We start from the raw sequence: 19,297 nt of genomic DNA, 5'->3' as shown, positions 1-19,297 counted from the left end.
ATAGGACATTACTGAAAGAAATCGATAATGACATAAAGAAATGGAAAGAGATTCCATGTACACGGATTGGAAAAATAAACATAGTTAAAATGGCCATACTACTTAAAGCAATCTACAGATTCAATGCAATCCCAATCAGAATCCCAAGGACATTCTTCACAGAAATAGAACAAAGAATCTCAAAATTCATATGGGGCAACAAAAGACCCCAAATAGCCAAAGCAATCCTGAGAAACAATAACAAAGCTGGAGGCAACACAATCCTTGACTTCAAAACATATTACAAAGCTACAGTAATCAAAACAGCCTGGTACTGGTACAAAAACAGGCACACATGTCAATGGAAGAGAATTGAAAGCCCAGAAATAAAATCATACATATACGGACAGACAGATAATCTTCGACAAAGGAGCCAAGAACATACAATGAAGAAAGGAAAGCCTCTTCAATAAATTGTGCCAGGAAAATTGGACAGCCACATGTGAAAGAATGAAAGTAGATCATTATCTTTCTCCATACACAAAGATAGACTCAAAATGGACCAAAGACTTGAAGGTAAGACTGGAAACCATCAAACTTATGGAAGAAAATATAGCAATACACTCTTTGACATCAGCCTTAAAAGGATCTTTACAAATACGACGTCCACTCAGACAAGAGAAACAAAAGAAAGAATAAACAAGTGGGACTTCTTCAGACTAAAGAGCTTCTGGAAGGGAAAGGAAACCAAGGTCAAAATGAAAAAACAACTCCCCAACTGGGAGAAAATATTTGCAAATCCTACATCTGACAAGGGGTTAATCTCCATAATACATAAAGAACTCACACAACTGAACGACAAAAAAATAAACAACCCAATCAAAAAGTGGGCAGAGGATATGAATAGACATTTTTCCAAATAAGAAATACGATGGCCAATAGGCACATGAAAAGATTCTCAACATCACTAATCATCAGGGAGACGCAAATCAAAACTACACTTAGATATCATCTTACATCCGCTAGAATGGCTATAATCACCAAGACAAAAAATAAGAAATGTCGGAGAGGTTGTAGAGAAAAGGGAACCCTCATCCACCGCTGGTGGGAATGCAAACTGGTGTGGCCACTTTGGAAAATAGTATGGAGATTTCTTAAAAAACTTAAAATAGAACTACCATACAACCCAGCTTCCTCTCTACCGGGTATTTGTCCGAAGACCTTGAAATCAACGATACAAAGAGACTCATGCACCCCTATGTTCATTGCAGCATTACTTGCAACAGCCAAGACGTGGAAGCAACCCAAGCGCCCAACGACTGATGACTGGATAAAGAAGATGTGGTATATATACACAATGGAATACTACTCAGCCATAAAAAAGACATAATCGTCCCATTTGCAACCACATGGATGGTCCTTGAGGGCATCAGGTTAAGAGAAATAAGTTAGATAGAGAAAGACAAACACTATATGATTTCACTCATATGTGGAATATAAACAAACTTATGGACCAAGAGAATAATTTAGCAGTTACCAGGGGGAAGGAGAGGGAGGGTGGGCACAAGGGGTGCAGGGGCACATTTATACGGTGTTTGACAAATATTACTGTACAACTGAAATGTCACAATGTTATAAACTATTTAGACCACAACAAAAAAAATTATTTAAAAAAAGATAACTTCGGGGTCCTCAACTTAACACACTGCAGAGTTTACCCCTGATATTTGGGGTCTAAAGATGTAAAATAGTATTATGCTGCAGAGCGAGGGAGAAACAAAACGAGAAATAGAGGTTGAGAGTCCTGCGGGGCTGCCGCACGCCCCGTATTCCCTACAGGACGTCCTGAAGACGCCTCCTGAAAGCATCTCTGCCCGTCTGCAATCCCACCATCACACAGCTCATCTTTGAATTAGGCGCATGACCTCCCTGGAGGCTTCCTTTAAGGTGCAGCCCCTCCTCTGGGAGGAGGAATCCAGCAGGCCCCTCCTCTCCCTCCTCCCACCCGCTCCTTCTTTCCTCATTATAATTAACAACTTATCTATTAACAGCTCACATTTATAGAACACGTTAGAATCTACCAAACAAGTCAACCCATATCATCTCATTTAATTCACACAACCCTACAGTGGTATTATATTAGCATTTTAGAAATGAGCAATTTAAAGACTCAAAGAGCCTAAGCCCATGCCAGGGTTAACACGTGCCATTGCACCATCCAGCATTCCACCAGCTAATAAACATTCGGAGTCCCCACGATGTGCCAGACACTGGGCCGTAGAATCATCGATAAACCTAGGCTGTTCCCTCCACCCAGTGCCTCTGGGCAAGTCCCTCAGCCTATAAAACAAGGTTTGCAGTATCAGCCCTACCTAATTCACCGTAGAATAAAGCAACATAATTAACGTGGAAGTGATTTGCAAACTGTAAAGAGAGCTCCACAAACTGGAGGTGTTGCTATTAGCACCTTAGTGGGAATCGGTGTCAGATTGCTTTTAACTTGACAAAAGCCAAGGGCTGGGGAAGGCTCTGAACACCCAGTAACAGAGGGAGTGCGGTTAAGGGGAAACCTCGGAGGGAGGAGCAGCGAGAGCAAACCTCTTTCCAGACATAGTTAAATCTAAGGGCCTCGCTGGGTAAAGAAGTGATCTCTGGATGCTAAAGAGTATGAAGGCAGGGAGAGCCAAAACCTACCAGCACACAGCCAAGGTGAAGGGCAGGGCTGAGCGAACATAGTGTTGGGTAAAACGATAGTTAAACAAGACCTGAAGGTTCCAGCCAGGGTTCAAGAAACTGCCAAATTTAAGGGGCTTAAAATTCAAACCTACTATCACACCAGGAAACAAAGGGGGACATACATTAGAGTCATTGTAGTTCATCAGTTCTAAGATCGTTTTCATTTTGTTTTTACTTTTTTTTTTTCCTGAGGAAGATTAGCCCTGAACTAACATCTGTGTCAATCTTCCTCCACTTGATACATGGGTCACTGCCACAGCATGGCTGACGACTGGTGTAGGTCTGCGCCTGAAATCCAAACCTGTGAACCCGGGCTGCTGAAGTGGAGCGTGCAAACTTAACCACTACGCCATGGAGCCGGCCCCTGTTTTGAGTTTCTTACGTCTCTAAAATTGAGATGAATCAATGCAACGGCAGGTCATAATTGCTAATGGTCTTTCTTTCTTATGAATATGTCAAACAACAGCACATCTTAAAATCGATGGTATATTGGATTCAATTAATTAAATAGGATATTTTCAATTATCCTACTTAAGCTGGTTCAAAGGGCTGCTTTCCAGTTGTGCGCGTGACCATACTGTCTTATCTGCACGGGACTTTGCAATGGGACACACTCTGCTCAGCCTCAAGGCTAGCCTTCCCTCCACACTCGAGCCTGCTGGGGCTCACAAGTCCACACTAACTGCAGGAAGCAACAGCCAGCTTCCCACCCAGTGGCAGAGTGGCTAGGATCGCGTCACAGCCGCTTTCTGTTCTTGACTCCTCTGGTTGGCCTCCCATAAAACTGACTTGACTTCCTTTTGAAGCTCTGTAAACAAGAAAGCTTCCAGTTATAGCCCTGCCCCTGCATTCTGTCTGCATCTGCCTGCCTCTGCTACTAGAAGGACATTCCAAGGCTGAGCTCTAAGAAACACACTCAGGGCTGTGAATGTCCCAGCTCATTTAGCCACTGCCACTGATGTAGTTCTAGCTCTCTCGTACCCTTGTCTGTTGGAACTCCACTTTGCCTGTTTTCCGACCACAACAGAAAAATCGTGGGCAGCCTGCCTAGCCTCATAATCTACTTTCAGTAGTAACTTACAGAATAAAAGCAAGATTCATCCCAAATCTTACAATTTGAACTCATCACAATGCAATACAATTCCATGAAGATGCACCAGCCACCCAATGCATTTGGCTTATAACAGACTCTGTCATAAAGCATGGAACCCTGTTTGCTTTGACATAAAAGAGCTGGTATAAAATATGATATTCACTAGGAAGAAAAGAGAACCTGTAAATCTCAGGAAGAATCAAAAGGAAACGTATCAACAAGTCATTAAAAAAAAACAACAGGAAGAAAGAAATGTTAACCACACGCAGAGCTACCTGGAAAAAGTCCATGTAAAGAAGAGCTAGGAATTACTTTGTTTTTCTACATCAAAGTCGCTTTTAACACCATATTATAACTATCAAGCTATTTGATGCCAGACCACAGAGCTATGACACACACTCACACACTCACACTCACACACACACACACACACACACACACTATCCTTCCTGAAAAGCTTAGACTGTGAATGAAAGATACAGTTTCAAATCAAAAACAATTTGAGCAAATATAATCAACTACTTGATTCCCTTGCACCTCATTTCTTTCTCTCTTTTCAAAGCTTGATCCCCACTGTTTTCATGGGCCAAATTCCAACAGCCTCCACTTGGGATCCTCCCCACTTGAGACCAGACTGTTAACATTGTCAAACTTCAACCCCAGTGTATTTCCTTGTACAGAAGAAATAGTCCATGAGTGTCAAAGAAAACAAGGCTGCTTCAGGATTTTATCTTGTATTCACCATGTTAGAGAGACCTCACAAGAAAGGGCTCCCAAAAGACCAGTTAAAGGAGACACAAATAACCAGTCAAGATATTCCTTGATAAGATCCTTAAAAATTATCTTTAATTGATGCCAAATATGAACAGATCATAAAGTGACAGAAGCAAGTAAAATTGCATAGATGAAACCTATGCGCTTCAATTAGGTTCTCAATTCATAACATTCAATGTCCTCTACCCGACATGGTAAACAGCTGGGCGGGGGAAATGCACAGTAGGTGAAAACGAGACGTGTCCTTAACTCAAGGTGTAAGCAACTGGCAAACTCAAGAAATGGAAGAGCGCTTGTTCAGCTTAAATGGTTTGTTGTCCTGATGGTGCACTTTAAATTACTACTACTCAATTTTCACATCGAACCTTGGTAATACTTTAAGTTGAATGTTCGAGGTATGTCTACAGAGTCCCTGCTGTCTATACAGCTGCTGTATGAACGGTTCCCTGCCTGCAGAGAAGAAGGCTGCTTCTGGAAGGTGTGGACAGGACACTTCAGACCTGGAATATTTTACAAGGGATTTTGTGTTTTGTTTTCTTTCCTTACACCATGTCTTCTTCTTCTCTGATTATGGTACAAAACTTTTCTCTACTCTTTGAAGTCTCATGTCATAAAAAGTGAACCCCTAGTTAACTCCTAAATGAAAATCACTGTGACTAGGGCTAATCTTAAAGCTAACAGTCCTGAGGTCAGCAGGGCCTCACTCCTGACAACCACCCTGGACTTCCCAAGGAAGCCCAGGGTCATTTCGCCTGAGCAAAGAGACTAGCATTTGATCCCAAGACTTCTAAACCTTACACTTATACCCTGAATGAGTTCGCACAGTGACCCAAGGTAATGGAACAGTTTTGGTTAACAAGTCAGCTCCTGATCGCTTCTTTACAAAAATGATAAGTGATATACATTCTTCTAAGGTTTACCTGAGTCATGCTGAACATGTTCACATATTCCCTGAAACCCATGATATAAATGTGTATACTAATACGCCACGTGGTGGATGAGAGCCACGTCCTGAGATCATAATTCAACTTGGGTTGTGTCTGGTTTAAAAATTTTCGTGTGTCTGTCTATCTGTCCTCCTGAAATGAACATAAAAAGTGAAAGACTTCATCTTTTCTTGAAAAAGTGGGAAGATAAAACGGCAGTTTGGCAGTTTATATTCCTTCCAACCATTTTATGCTATGGATGGTTACCACCCACCAATTCTCACCACTCCCGGGAATCAGTCATTCCTGGAAGAAAATGGGGCATTGCCTTCTGCTGATGTCCTCTTTCTCCTTTCTGTTCGATCTAACCTACCAAACGACAAACTCAATTGTAAAACTGTTAAAAAGCATGTGTTCCGAGGTCTCCTATATTAAATGGGAGGGTTAGGAAACTATTTTTACTGACTCTTCAGATGTTAACCATTTTGGAAAATCTGTAACTCTACACAACGTGAAGAAGGTTCTTTATAGACTAAACCAAATTTCTACTTAAAGAAATCTATTCCTCACTTATCATTTACAGGTTTTTTTTTTTAAATTCTCAAGTGAATCAAGATTGTGACGTCACTTGTGCTTTAGTCCCACCACAGTGGGATCTAAACCTGCTGCACGATTTCATTTTAGGGAAGTGACTGTCCACTGGCCATATTTCAGGAGAAGAATTTGTTATCGGTTCATTTGATTTTGCTGGGCTAATGCACTAACACACTCTCAAGGAGCTGTTTTAACTGATAATCAGAACTCAATTCTCAAGGGGGAGCGAGGGAGGGCTGTGCACAGATGGGGAAGAAGAAATGCAAAACAAAAATCTCTCCTGGCTACAGTCTGTATTCTATAAATCTGAGGACAGAGGAAGTCAGTGTCTTTGGTCTCTAATTCAGATCCCTTGAGGTGAGCTAACCACGTCAGAGATTCTGGGATGGCTAACAGCCCTGGTGTGACCCGGCCCTTCCACTGCCACCCTGTGGAACGAGGGCCCCGATACACTGGAAGAGCTGAGCTATGGCTATCAGCACGTCAGATGTCTTCTCCTTCTGGAGAAAACAAGGATTCGGGACAGGAGCCATTAAAGCTCAAGACCAGGAAGGGGACGAAAAGGTAAAAAGCCCGATAAAATAAATCCGTGAAGGTAAACCAAAAGAAAGTCATTCCTTAATAGGCAGTTTTGATAAGTGCACCTTCAGGTCTACAAAAACATTTCAGCACATTATAGTGCAAGGGGTAAGAGCTTTGTCAGACTTCGCATGCCTATGCTACACAGATAATCCCCGTACTCCATTCCTACGGACTTGGTTGTAGTGATCTACAGATGGATAAGCAGCATTCATTTTCCCCATACCACCCAAATTCATAACAACTCCTCTCCGATCCCAGGCCGATAGGTTCACCGCATGTAGTACTTTTTCCTGTAACACATGCAGATGACTCAGGAGTCCAGCGCGTAACCACGAGAGGTAAACCAGGCAGCCAAAGACAATCTCATCAGTCTTGTCCCATTTTCTCCTCCTCTGACCCATCCATCCCACAGTACTGAGTGGATTATTGCTGTTGACAGAGTGCAGCGGTTCAAGTTCTGTGTCCTAGATCTCAAAGTCTAAATAAAAGATCAAGATCCCCAGAAATTTAGGGGAGGTTGGCATTTTTTCCCAATGGGGGACTTTTCAGCAGGTAGGAGAGGAACAGCCAGGATGAGTCAAGGTTCAAAAGAGAAGGAAACCTCACAAGGGAGGGTCTAACGCCCTGTGGTCAGATGCTGTGCAGTCCTTGGCCCCTCGTCTTCCACGATGTTAAGTTCGTCTTACAGATTCACAGAAACCGCACAGGAAGGTACAATGTCCATGTTCGTTCTTTCAACTGAGTCAGCCAGTCTGGGTGTTACTCTAGCTTCTTCACTGGCTCACTGCTAGTTCTAGGATAGGGTAGGGGAAGGGATGGAAGTAACAGGGAAGATTTCCAGAAGAAGCAGGGCAGGAATGTAAGGTGGTCAGCAGCAGGCAGCCACATGCTAAGTGCAAGGTGAAGATTCCCCACCTTGGGGTCCTTAAAAAGGCTGTGAGTGCCTCTCCATTGGTGGACAGCTGCTGGGCCCCAGAAGCCTGTGCTGTGTGGCTCTCTTTCAGCTAGGCACAGGGTCCCCACCGCTCTCTGGGCTGGGTGCCTGGGGCAGCAGAAGTTAGGTGCTCAGCCTGTGAAGTGACTGCCAGGTGGGAAGACCATGAGAGCATCACAGGAAATATCTGAAAGGAGTGGGCCAGGAAGGAAGGCCTAGGAAAGGTTATTATGAACTGAGTGTTCCCCCATCCCCGGTGATGCCTGACCAGATCAGACTATCAGAGATTTGCAAAGTGCTGCTGCTAACAGAGGAGGGATAAGGAACTTGGCAAGGAACACAACACTGGACCTGAGAAAGCCTCGCACGCCCAGAGTGGCCCTCCATAGGAAACAAAGTCCCAAAGAGTTTGTCTTGGCTTCTGGTGGAGAAGAGGATAAAAACAAGTTCACAGTTCATGTCCAGTTCGAAGATGGGTCTCAGGCCCCCGTTTACATCCCGTATCACGTTGCCAAAGGGACCAAGTCCAGTGGCTGGCCAGAGAGACGGCACCCTCCTGGATCTCTCCTCTCCAGGGTTTAGGATGGTGTGGTCTTCGCACAGTAGTGAAGTGAGACAGCAAGGGTGGAAAAAGAAAAAGCAAAAGATTCTGTGCCCCAACCTTCCTCCCTTTTTTTACATCACTTCTCAGCTGTGTGAATGGAGGCACTTTCTGCAGTTCACTGTGGGTACAGGATAAAGGCACTAAGCAACTATTAAATCAACTGGTTGGTTTCTTCAGGGAGCCTCAGGGGGATGGCCAAAGTCTCTAGAGACTTCTCATCATGACTGCAAAAAGAAATCAGCTCTGCTCTGGATGCATACGATAGATAAACATTTTCATTTACATCTTAAGAATGCACCAAAAACATGCAGTACTGCACCTTTTTTTGTTGGTTTGTTTGTTTTGCTTGTGTTTATCTTCAGCTAGAAAGAATACTTGTTCTTAGGTGTTGTTACATATACCTTGATGACTTGTTTAGTTTTCCACAGGGCTTCCCTTTAAGGGATGGGCATCTTGCTCCTCTCCGCCTATACCTGCAAGAAACCTGACATTTCCCTGAGCAAAGGCAGGAAAATTGACTAAGTGCCCCCCACACCCACCCCCCCATTATTTCTTTGGGCCTTTCACCCCACAATCTTGTAATTTTTATTATTTTTTCTTTTTTTTTACTGAAATCATGCATTAATTAAATTCAAGTTACACCTTAATCAAACAGGCCATAATGCTGCATAAGAGAACATGCTGTGAGCTCCAAAAACTTATTGTTCCCATCTGACTAACATATGCACTTAAATACAGTACTTTATTTACTAATAGTTAATAAATGAAGGAGTGCACTTTTGGTGAATGCAAATGAAAAAGGATCTATTTTTAGAAGAGTTGATTCCAACGTAAGCTTATCCCCTATTGTCTGAGTTAGCGTTCTCAGCATGCGATTATAAAATAAATATTATCAGGTTCAAACATGCTTACATTTAACTCCGTTTGTGCTGTCTTGCAATAAGGAGGCTAAGGTTTTATATCCAGTTCTAGAGGCCGGGGGGCAGGGGGCGGGACTGGTGAGAAACAACCTGTGTTTGGCTCATCTGCAGTTGAGAAACTTAGCAGCAGGGCAGATGAATCAATTAATTTAACTCAGTTCTCTTTTTCTTAGAGAACAATTTGGGTTAGAAGGGGAATGGGGCAGAGGGAAAACCCCTACAAATCAGGACCAGGATCAGATGTATAAGGTGCTTTGTGAACCAGTCTCAAGTAATTTTTTCCCCTTGTAATATGCAGTTCAGTTGATCAAAATAAAAACAACATTTGTTCATTGCCCGTTTGGCTGGTATATCATGTTACATATAATACATCAGATGCACTGTCTTCAACGTACTGTGCAGTTTGTAAAGACTTTATATGGGAGTCCCATGCAAATTTTAATTTTCTATTTCTAAGTGATCATCTGGTTTTTAGTTACAAGAAAAAAATCAAAGCCAAAGGATTAAAAATGTTTCGGTATGGGGAAGCGTATGAATCTTATTTTACCTAGGCTAGCTCATGGACTGAATTTTTTTAAACCAGTCTTAGAAAAGACACTTTCTTTTCCCATTTGTTGATAAAATGAAAATAGTCTCTTTTTTTATGCATCTGGAAAGCTTCTGGTTCATCACCCCCAAAGTCCGCAATGCAACAATGCATTGACAGTTAAACAGAGTGTTCAAAGACTACTGAGTAAAGTATCTACAAAGAGTGACATGGGTCACTAGGGTTTTTGTTTTGTTTTGTGTTTTAAGTCTTTCAAGCTGCTAAGCGGGTTTTTTTGTTTGTTTGCTCGGCTTTTTAAACATCGGTCAGTAGCTTGCTCTTATTAACGCAGTTTTGGTTAGCTGCGGTGCAATTGGCAGTTCTGATATTGGCCTGTCTATAATGCGCTATGCTATTATTCAGATCCTCTTCGATCTCCATGTACTCAGACTTGCTGACAGTAGAGGAACTGCGCCGACTGAGGTCGCTGTCAGACGCTAAATTAGGGGAGCTAACGTGGAGCAACTGAGCCTGCTCTTCCCCCTCAGTTTCTCGGTGGTAGAAATAGTTGAAATTGGACACAATGACAGGTACGGGCAGGGCAATTGTCAGCACACCAGCGATGGCACACAAGGAGCCCACGATCTTGCCTCCAATTGTCACAGGGTACATGTCACCGTATCCTACAGTGGTCATGGACACCACCGCCCACCAGAAAGCATCGGGGATACTGGAGAAGTGCGACTCAGCTTCTTCCGCCTCGGCAAAGTACACTGCACTAGAGAACAGTATGACCCCGATGAAGAGGAAAAAGATAAGCAGCCCTAGCTCCCTCATACTAGCTTTGAGGGTCTGGCCCAGGATCTGGAGGCCCTTAGAGTGGCGGGAGAGTTTGAAGATTCTGAAAACCCTTACCAACCGGATGACCCTGAGGATGGCCAGAGAAGTGGCCTGCTCGCCCTTCTGGTTTCCCTCCTGCTCAGCTATCTCGGTGCCTAGAGTGATAAAATAGGGGATGATGGCCACAATGTCGATGAAGTTCATGATGTTTTTGAAAAAGTCCGTCTTGCTGGGGCAGGCGAAGAAGCGCACCACCAGCTCGAAGGAGAACCAGATGATGCACAGGGTTTCCACGATGAAGAAGGGGTCCGTGAAGATGTTGGAACTGTAGATAACCGTGGTGTTGTCGATGCGACGGACGGTGCCTGTGAAGTCCTTCTCATCCTTCAGCTCGGGTAGAGTCTCCAGACAAAAGATGACGATGGAGATGAGGATGACCATGACGGAGACGATGGCGATGACCCTGGCGGGTCCGGAGCTCTCGGGGTACTCAAAAAGCAGCCACACCTGGCGCTGGTACTCCTTCTCGGGCAGGGGGCGCTCCTCCTCCTTGATGAAGCCCTCGTCTTCCCGGAACTTCTCCATGGCCTCCTCGCCCAACTCGTAAAACTTGATCTCCTCGGAGAACATGTCCAGGGGCACGTTGACCGGCCTCCGCAGGCGGCCCCCCGACTGGTAGTAGTAGAGGATGGCGTCGAAGCTGGGCCGGTTGCGGTCGAAGAAGTACTCGTTCCTCAGGGGGTCGAAGTAGCGCATGCGTTTCTTAGGGTTGCCCAGCAGCGTGTTGGGGAACTGCGCCAGGGTCTTGAGCTGCGTCTCGAAGCGCAGCCCGGAGATGTTGATCACCACGCGCTCGCAGCACTCGTGGTCGTCGTGGTCGGCCGGCCGGGGGTAGATGCCATCCTGGGGGTGGCCGGGGGCGGCCGAAGCTTCGTCCACGTTCTCTCCAGACATCACCGTCATGGTGGAAGCCGGGGGTAGGGGTGAGAGCCCAGGAGACGGCCCGGGGTGCAAGAACGAGGGAGGAGGGGTGGGGGGGACCCGAGCGCCCCCCCCACCGGAGTGCGCGTCTCCCCCACGCTCAGGGGGAGGGGCTTCAAAGCGAGCAGGTCCAGAGATCTGCGACTTCGCTTCTTGTTACCTTCCCCTCCACCCTGCCTTTTACTCAGTTGGGAATCCCCCTTGCCTGCGGCCCTGGGTGCAGCTTTTTGCCGAGGGTTGGGGTGGGGGGAGGGTTGGTATTTCTTCCTGCTCCGAGGTGCCTTAACGCAGTGCCGTTCTGGCGGACCGGGCCAGCGCTTCGGGGGTCACCCTGGCCTCCCCTCCCCTCCGTGAGCCCTCCTAGGACCGGGTGCAGAGCCAGCTCAGCAGATCCCCTCGCCTGCCACCCTCTCTGCTTCTCCTCGGCTCTCCCCCCTCCTACCCCTCTTCGCCTGCCGCCTTCTAAGCTCCCACCGGGGCGATCGATGGACGCTGCAGAGAAATAGAAAGTGATATGGGGGTAGAAAATCAGAAGCATTCAGATGGGACGGATCTACAGACACCGAAGAGCACAGACCTCTAGCTTTTTTAGACAGCACTGGACTTTTGTAGGGTTATCACATACACATAGACAGACACACGCAGACACCCGGAAATCCAAGTTTGGGGCTCTTCCATCCCACTTTCCCCAATGCCCAACAGCCGATCTGTTTACAACTTCGTTAAACTAGAGATCGGAAAGCGCCGAGAGACGCTGGGGGAGCTCCAGGTCCCAGGCAGCATCCCCACACCCCCGGCTTTCCCCACCCGGTCGCCCCAGCCCCCGCTTCTGCAGACCCAACTGGGGAGCCCCCTACCTGGCCGGTCGGCTTGGCGCAGGGGCGGTGCTGAGTCGGCGGAGAGCCCGAGTCGGAATGCGGCAGGTCGCCTTTGCAGTACCGGGGCGGGAGCCGCGACCGCCGCCGCAGCCGCATCCGAGAGGCGCCGGGGCAAACTCGCCGCCCTCACCCCCTCGTCCTGCGGCCGTTCAGGTGGACAGTCGCTTTACTGAGCAGCTACGGCGGAAATATCCATTCCCTACCCCCATTCTCACCGGTTGCCAGCAACCTAGAGACGCTGTCCTCTCTCTGGTGCAGGGAGTTCCGGAGGATGCGGGGCGGAAAAGCAAAATGCCACCCTCTCCCGAAGCTCTGAAGCAAATGACGATAAACAGCACTCTCGCCCCCTCCTAACACTACGGGAGCCCTTGATTCGATCCCGAAAGAGGCGGGCGAGCAAGAGCCTGGGTCTACATGGCTCTCGGGTCCCCTCGGATTCCGTAGCCCAGCGTGGACCTCGCCGAGGCTCCGCTGCGCGTCCGGAGCCGTTAGGAGCTCCGAGTGGGGCAGGGTGCGTGCGGCGGCGGGTCCGCTCGGTCCATTTCTGGGCGCTGCAAGATCAGCAGAAACCTGAGAAAGCGCCTGGAATGCGGAGCAGCGATTGGCCCACCCGGGCGTGGGTTGGGGAGGGCGGAGGAGGGCAGGAGCGAGGAGGTAGATGGAAAATATGAGGGGGTGGCTTGGCAGAGGGGGGTTGTCATTCAGTTCCCACCCTTGCCAGCACAGCTTTTTCCTTCTCTTGCTAGAAAAGCCGACCACCAATTCTACCACCCTTATGGTCCACAGCCACGCACACGCACAGTCCCTAGCCACGACCTTCCCCGGGAATTTCACATTGTAAATGGTCAGGTCCGACGCAATGCAGGCGGTGGTGTTCCTGGCAAAACTCCTCGGATGGGTCTGCGTTTGTGCAGTCCCACAATAATCCGCTTCGGTCGCCACGCTCTGCACGCCCTCCGCCCCTCCGGCAGGGGGCTCTCTGCGGGGCCATCCCAGCTTCTCTCCGCCGGACTCAGAGAGATGCCAACTTGGGGAAGAGCTCTGCAGTTGAGGATCACCTGGGTCTGTTCTGTGTCGTGTTACTGCGAGGCAGAGGTGCTAAAAGTCTGTCCCTCTTTGACTTACGAGGGGAGTTGAAGTTTCACTATCAGATTATTTTAAAATACGGAGAATGTGACTTTGGGCAACCAAAGGGTTTGTAGGGTTGTCTGCCAACTTGGCGCTAATTGGGACGAATCTGAGAAGCAAGTCGCCCGCCCACCTCCCACCTACGTTCTTCCTCCAGCAGCCTCTTTTCCCGGCCTAGTGCCTCCACAGGGCCATTTGCACGGCTTGCAACTTCGGGAAAGGGTCGGTACAGAGGCGCAGGGCAGCACGAGCCGGGGAAGTGCGCGGTGCACTGGGAGGGCGGCTCCCGCTGCGCCCCCAGAGGCGCTGCGCCTCCGCGCCTGCAGCGCCGGAGAGCCAGCCAGCAGCTCGGTACTCGAACTGCTGCGGAGTCTCTGAGGAGGCTGCGAGAACCCGGGCGCCGCTGATTGGTTTACCCCGCTGCCTCGGAACCACGCCTTCGCACCGCCGCGGATCTCGCCGCCTCCCGCCCACAGGACCCACCTCTTTAATCAAAGCCAACGATTGCATGTCCCCGACCCCCACCCGCCCGGCACTCTGTACCGGCTGGTGGAAAGCAGGGGCCTCTGCGGGGTCGCCCAGGCAGTGCAAGAGTCCTGGGTGTGCAACTACTTAAGTCCCTCCTCCAGACTGAGACTCCAGCGTTCCTTTCAGAAAAATAAAAGTATCTGTTCCCTCCGCTCTGCTCTGCCGGATCCATTCCCCGGCTTTTCTTTTACGAACAATGAGTTCTGTTAAACTCCTCCTTCCCACATCAAACGCCGCCTTTCCCCACCTTCCACACACATATTCCTGCATCCCACTAACTCCGTGGTTCCCTACCTTTCTGCACTACTGCTTTATGGCCAAAAACATAAAAACTAAAACATGAAGTTCTGAGCTGGTCAAGTCCCTTATTTTTGTTGTTGCTGCTGTTACAGCCCTAGGGAGATAACCCCACTTGGCTCGATAAACATTTTCTGACCAAGTCCTATCAATACTGGGCTCCCCTGCCATGCTCTTGGCCCTCCCTCTGCCTGTGGCCCCCTTCCTTCTTTTAAACGCCTCTAAGACTGTCATCTCCCCAGCCTTGTGTGGATGCACTCGCCCTGATTCAGCGTTTGAAGATTGCCTTACTAGAAGAGACTCCCAGACTACACCGCGGGATCCCAGCTTCCTAAAGTAGAGTTGTATTAGGGGGCATAGTAAGATCTGGAGTTGGATTAGGGGGCATAATAAGATCAACATCCCGGGTAGGTGTGTTTAGAGCACAACAGGACTCCCAAGGAATTGAAAGAAAGTTGTTGAGCTAGGACATGGTCATTCATCATTCTTGATGTAAGCCCACCATTGGTAAGGGTCTGAAGGTGTTTATTCATTCAACAAATATTTGCTGAGCCCCAGCTGTGTGTCAGACATGTTCTAGCACTGGAGACACAGTGATAACTAGGACATATGAGGTCCCAGCCCTCACAGAGCTCACATTCTGAGGGGAGAGATGGACAATAAACAAAGAAACCATACAGTTCATAATGTTAGGTAAAGAAAATTAAGAAAAGGGGTAGAGAGTGACGAATATAGTTTTGCATGGACAAGAAGGGCCTCTGTGCAGAGGTAACATGTGAACAAAGAACTTCAAGAAGAGAGAAAGCAAGGAATGAGGACATCGGAAGGACAGATGTCATAGCAAATGCAAGCCCCCCTCCTGGCAAGGACAAGCTTAGCATATTTGGGAAACAAAAGAGGGCCGGCATGGCTAGAAAGAAGTGCCCCCTGGAAGAGCAGTGTGGAAAGCAGGTCAGGAAAGCAGGCAGAGGCCAGGTCACTCAGAGCCTCTTAAACCACTATAAGAATATTTCAGTTTATTCTCAGTGCAGTGGGAAGATATTGGAGGACTTGGATCCGCATACTAATATAACGTGATTTGCCATTTTTAAAGATTATTCCAGCTACTGGAAACAAGGTGCGAATTTGGAGGTTATTAAGGAGCATAGGCAATGATGGCTTAGACTAGGGAGATAGTGGTAGGCTTGTGAGGAGTGGTTGGAATACGATTACATTTTGAAAATAGAGATGGCAGGATTTGGGATGTGGGGGAAAGAAATGTTTGTTTCCTAGATTTGTAGCCTTAGTAAGTAGGTGATGCCATTTATTGGAGGAGAGGATTGGACAGCTTCTCTCCCACCAGGATGTGAGCTACACAAAGTCTGGGTTGTTGTGTGTCTTAATTATTACTGTATTGAGCAGTTGAGGCTTCTCCTCAGATTCTGTCTACCTCTCCATTCCTCTTGTCCTGTGGCCACTTGTCCTGCCTCAGCCGCTGCTGGATCAGCCAGCTCAGTGTGGGCAGCAGAGTTCTGCCTCCTGAGGTTGACCATACTGCAATGAGTGGAGTCGGGATTCCTCAAGACTACGAAAAGGTCCAGGTGAGCAATACAGCCTTGTGGAGGCATGAACTCAATGGACCAGTGAGAGCTTGCCCAGGAGGAGATACGAGATAGGATGGAACCTGTAGATAAATTCCCTCTCCCTTGATTCTTTTCAGGGACAAATAATCACATGGTCTAGAGACAAGACTGCATCTCTTTGTGGCTCATGAAGTGGTGCCAGCTTGGTACCTCACCACCTTGTATGTGCACCCTCTCCTTCCCTATCTTGCTTCCCTTTTCTTTTACTCTCACTGCCCGGGGTTCATACCTTTGGTTGAAGCGTAAGTCCTGTCTCAGGTTCTGTGCTCTGGGGAACCTGAGCTGAGGCCGAGGGAATCTAAACTTCACTTTGAGATCTGTTAACTTTGAGCTGTCTGTTAAACATCCAGATGAAGATGCTGAGGAGGAAGTTGGATGTACGAGTCTAAAGTTCAGAGGAGAGATCTGGGTGACCAACTGTGGGTTTCTCAGCCATAGCTCTGATGGCATTTCGGTTGGATACTTTTTGGTTGTGAAGGGCTTTTTTGTTTTGTTGTCCTGTGCATTTTTGGATGTCCAGCAGCATCCCTGGCCTCTACCCACTAGCTACCAGGAGCACCTGCTCCCAGTTGTGACAACCAAAAATATCTCCAGACATTGCCAAATGTCCCCGGGGTGCAAAATCACTCCCACTGGGAACCACTGGGGTAGATGGTAGTTAAAGCCAGAGCACTTGGACATGAAGGTAGAGAGAGAAGAGGAGATGTTCAGAGACTACACCTCAGGATGTGAAATTCTTAGAGGCCAATAAAAGAAGGAAGAGGCACCAAAGGAGACCGAGAAAGAATAACTGGCAAGATAAGCAAACCAAGAGAGTGGGGAGTGTGAAAGCCACTGAGTACAGTGTTTTAAGAAGGAGAGAAAGATCAATTTTGTTGAATACTGCTAATAGGATGAGTAGAATGAGGAACTTAGAACTGACTACTGGATTTAGGAAAATTGAGTTGAAAGAGATGGAGAGAGAAAAATTGATTTCAGTGGGTAAAATCAAAACTCTTGGAGTTTGGGGATCGATCAATAGGGAAAAGAAAAATGGAGCAGTAGCTGAAGGAAGATGAAGGGTGACAAGACTTTTTCTTTAAAGATGAGAGCTATTACAGTATGTTTGCATGCTGATGGGGATGAGTCAATAGAAAAGGAAAAATTGTTGATGCGGTAGAAAGAGAATAATTGGAGCGATGTTCTTGAGAAGGCAAAAGGAGAATGGGCTCTCAGATCCAAAGGAAGGGGTTGGCCTTGGGAAAAGACAGTTAGTCTGCAGAAATGGGAGAGAAAGAGCAGAGTTCGGATGCACGTAGTTCAGTAGATGTGGTTGTGGGAGTTTGTAGACATTTGCTTATGCAGTCAGAAGCAATTTTCTCAGTGAAAAGGGAAGCAAAGTGACCAGCTGAAAGTGAGGATGGGAAGGAGTTCTTAGAAGTTGGCAGGAAAAAATGTGAACTAATCACTGAGGAGAAGAGGAAAGTGAAAGGTTTAGGGGAGGAGGCAGGATTGCCTGGCAACACCATGGGTTCACCTGTGGTGAGGGACCGTGCATTTCAGTGGTCAGGCCCTGAGTGTTTGAGATAAGAGTGAGTCATGATGGAATTAGTGCTGATGATCTTTTAGGGAAAAATGTGAAACTAGTTTTAAATATAGCCTCTCTCTTAGGATCGGTTTCTTAAGTGTTATGTAGTAGTAAGGCAAGATACAGCATGAAAAGAAGTGATCTTACCCAGCCAGGATAGGCCCATGTGGACTCATCTTAGATCTTGCTGAAGGCAGTTCACAAGCAGGGCAATGGTGGTCTTACAAGGTGCGAGGTATAATTGTAAGAGGTAATATAGAACCACGAGAGGCAGGAAGGAAAGTTCAGAAGTTCACCGAGGGTTTAAGGTGGCGATGAGGGGTGTGGATGGCTACGTTAGCCAGGGGTCCTCTTGCTGGTGTTTGTGATTGGGCTTATCTGAGGATGGGCTCCACAAGTGTGTAAACCCTCTGAAATTGTACACACATTTTTTGTACATGTCAATAATCTTATCTCTGAGGACCAAGTCTGTAAGTGATTGTTATCAAAATCTCAAAGGGAGATACACTAAAACAGTTAGACACCTAGGCTTTTAAATCAAAGGTGAGTTTGAATTCAATTACTCTGATTTTGGACAAGTCACTCCATCATTTTACATCTTCATCTCTTCATTTGTAAAATATAATATCTGTATCATAGGCAGAGTACTGATCAGTGCCTGGCATAGAGTTAAAGCTCAAAGAAATGCCAGCTTCAGGAAAAAGTGACCAAAAAGGTCAAGAACCACTGCAATAGACAAGACTTTGATAAACATTCACCAAGGGCAAAGCAATCCCTAGATACGCAAGCATCAGAGAAAAGAACACATGTGATGCGTACCATCAAGAATCCTTGCAGCCAACTTCAGCATTCAACCCTGGCAGAATAACTCATACTGGACTTCCCTCCCACGTAAACAACTAGAAAACTGGACAACAGGCACGAGGCAGCACTGGGCAATAGCAGGGCAGAACTGACATCTCTTAGAAAAGTGAGATGAGCTCTAAGACCACCTTGGCTTTTTGCCTGGAGGTACTTTCCAGAAGCTATGCAGAGAGATGGAACCCAAGCAGAGTCTGATGATCTCACTGAGTCAAGGAGACAGAGACAGGAGTCTGGTGAGGCTGAGGTGGCTGAAAGTTATGGGGCGAAGTACTGGAGAGGAAGGAGCTTCATCAAAAAAAGCACCGGAAATCTGCACGGGGTTCCCCGAGTCTGTTGCTAAACACAGAACTGCAAGTGGGTAGGTAGGGTAGGACTCCAGGAGGCTGGGCTGCTTGAATATGCAAAATGGCGTCAGCGCAGCACGCTCTGTTAGAAGAATCAGGACATCCTCAACAGAAGGAGAAAGGCCATCTGACAAAATTCAATCCCCACTCATGATTAAAACCGAACAAACCTTTTAGCCCACTAGAAATAGAAGGAACTTCCCCAACATGATAAAGGCCATCTACAAAAATCCTACAGCAACCATCATACTTAACAGTAAAAAGATTGAACGCTTTCCCTCTGGGATCAGGAACAAGGTGATGATAGGCCTTGTCACTTCTGTTTGACAGTATCCTAGCCTAGGACAGAGGTCCTAGCCAGTGCGATAAAGCAGTAAAAAGAAATAAAAGGCACACAGATTGGAAAGGAAGAAGGAAAGCGGTTCTGATTCATAGACGGCATGATTGTGTTTGTAGAAAATCCTAAAGATTCTACAAAACAATTACTAGAAATATTGAGTGAATTTAGTAAGACTGAAGGATACAAAGTGAAGATATCTCTACCATTTACAATAACGTCAAAAACCATGAAATACTTAGG

General features: G+C 46.9%; 1 protein-coding gene across 1 annotated transcript; it reads right to left on the bottom strand.

Moving 5' to 3' along the window:
• Positions 1-8,804: 8,804 nt before the first annotated feature.
• KCNA1 (potassium voltage-gated channel subfamily A member 1) lies at positions 8,805-13,845 on the bottom strand. Its single transcript, XM_008534981.2, has 2 exons — positions 12,347-13,845; positions 8,805-11,981 (listed from the first exon to the last, which is right to left on the bottom strand). The coding sequence occupies exon 2, from the start codon at positions 11,469-11,471 to the stop codon at positions 9,984-9,986; it is 1,488 nt and encodes a 495-aa protein (XP_008533203.1). The 5' UTR covers positions 11,472-11,981; positions 12,347-13,845; the 3' UTR covers positions 8,805-9,983.
• Between the last annotated feature and the right edge of the window lie 5,452 nt (positions 13,846-19,297).

The sequence above is a fragment of the Equus przewalskii genome, chromosome 5 (genome assembly GCF_037783145.1).
Source record: "Equus przewalskii isolate Varuska chromosome 5, EquPr2, whole genome shotgun sequence".
NCBI lineage: Eukaryota > Metazoa > Chordata > Mammalia > Perissodactyla > Equidae > Equus > Equus przewalskii.
The sequence above is the reverse complement of the archived record's forward strand: the minus strand, read 5'-3'. Positions and strand labels throughout refer to the sequence as shown.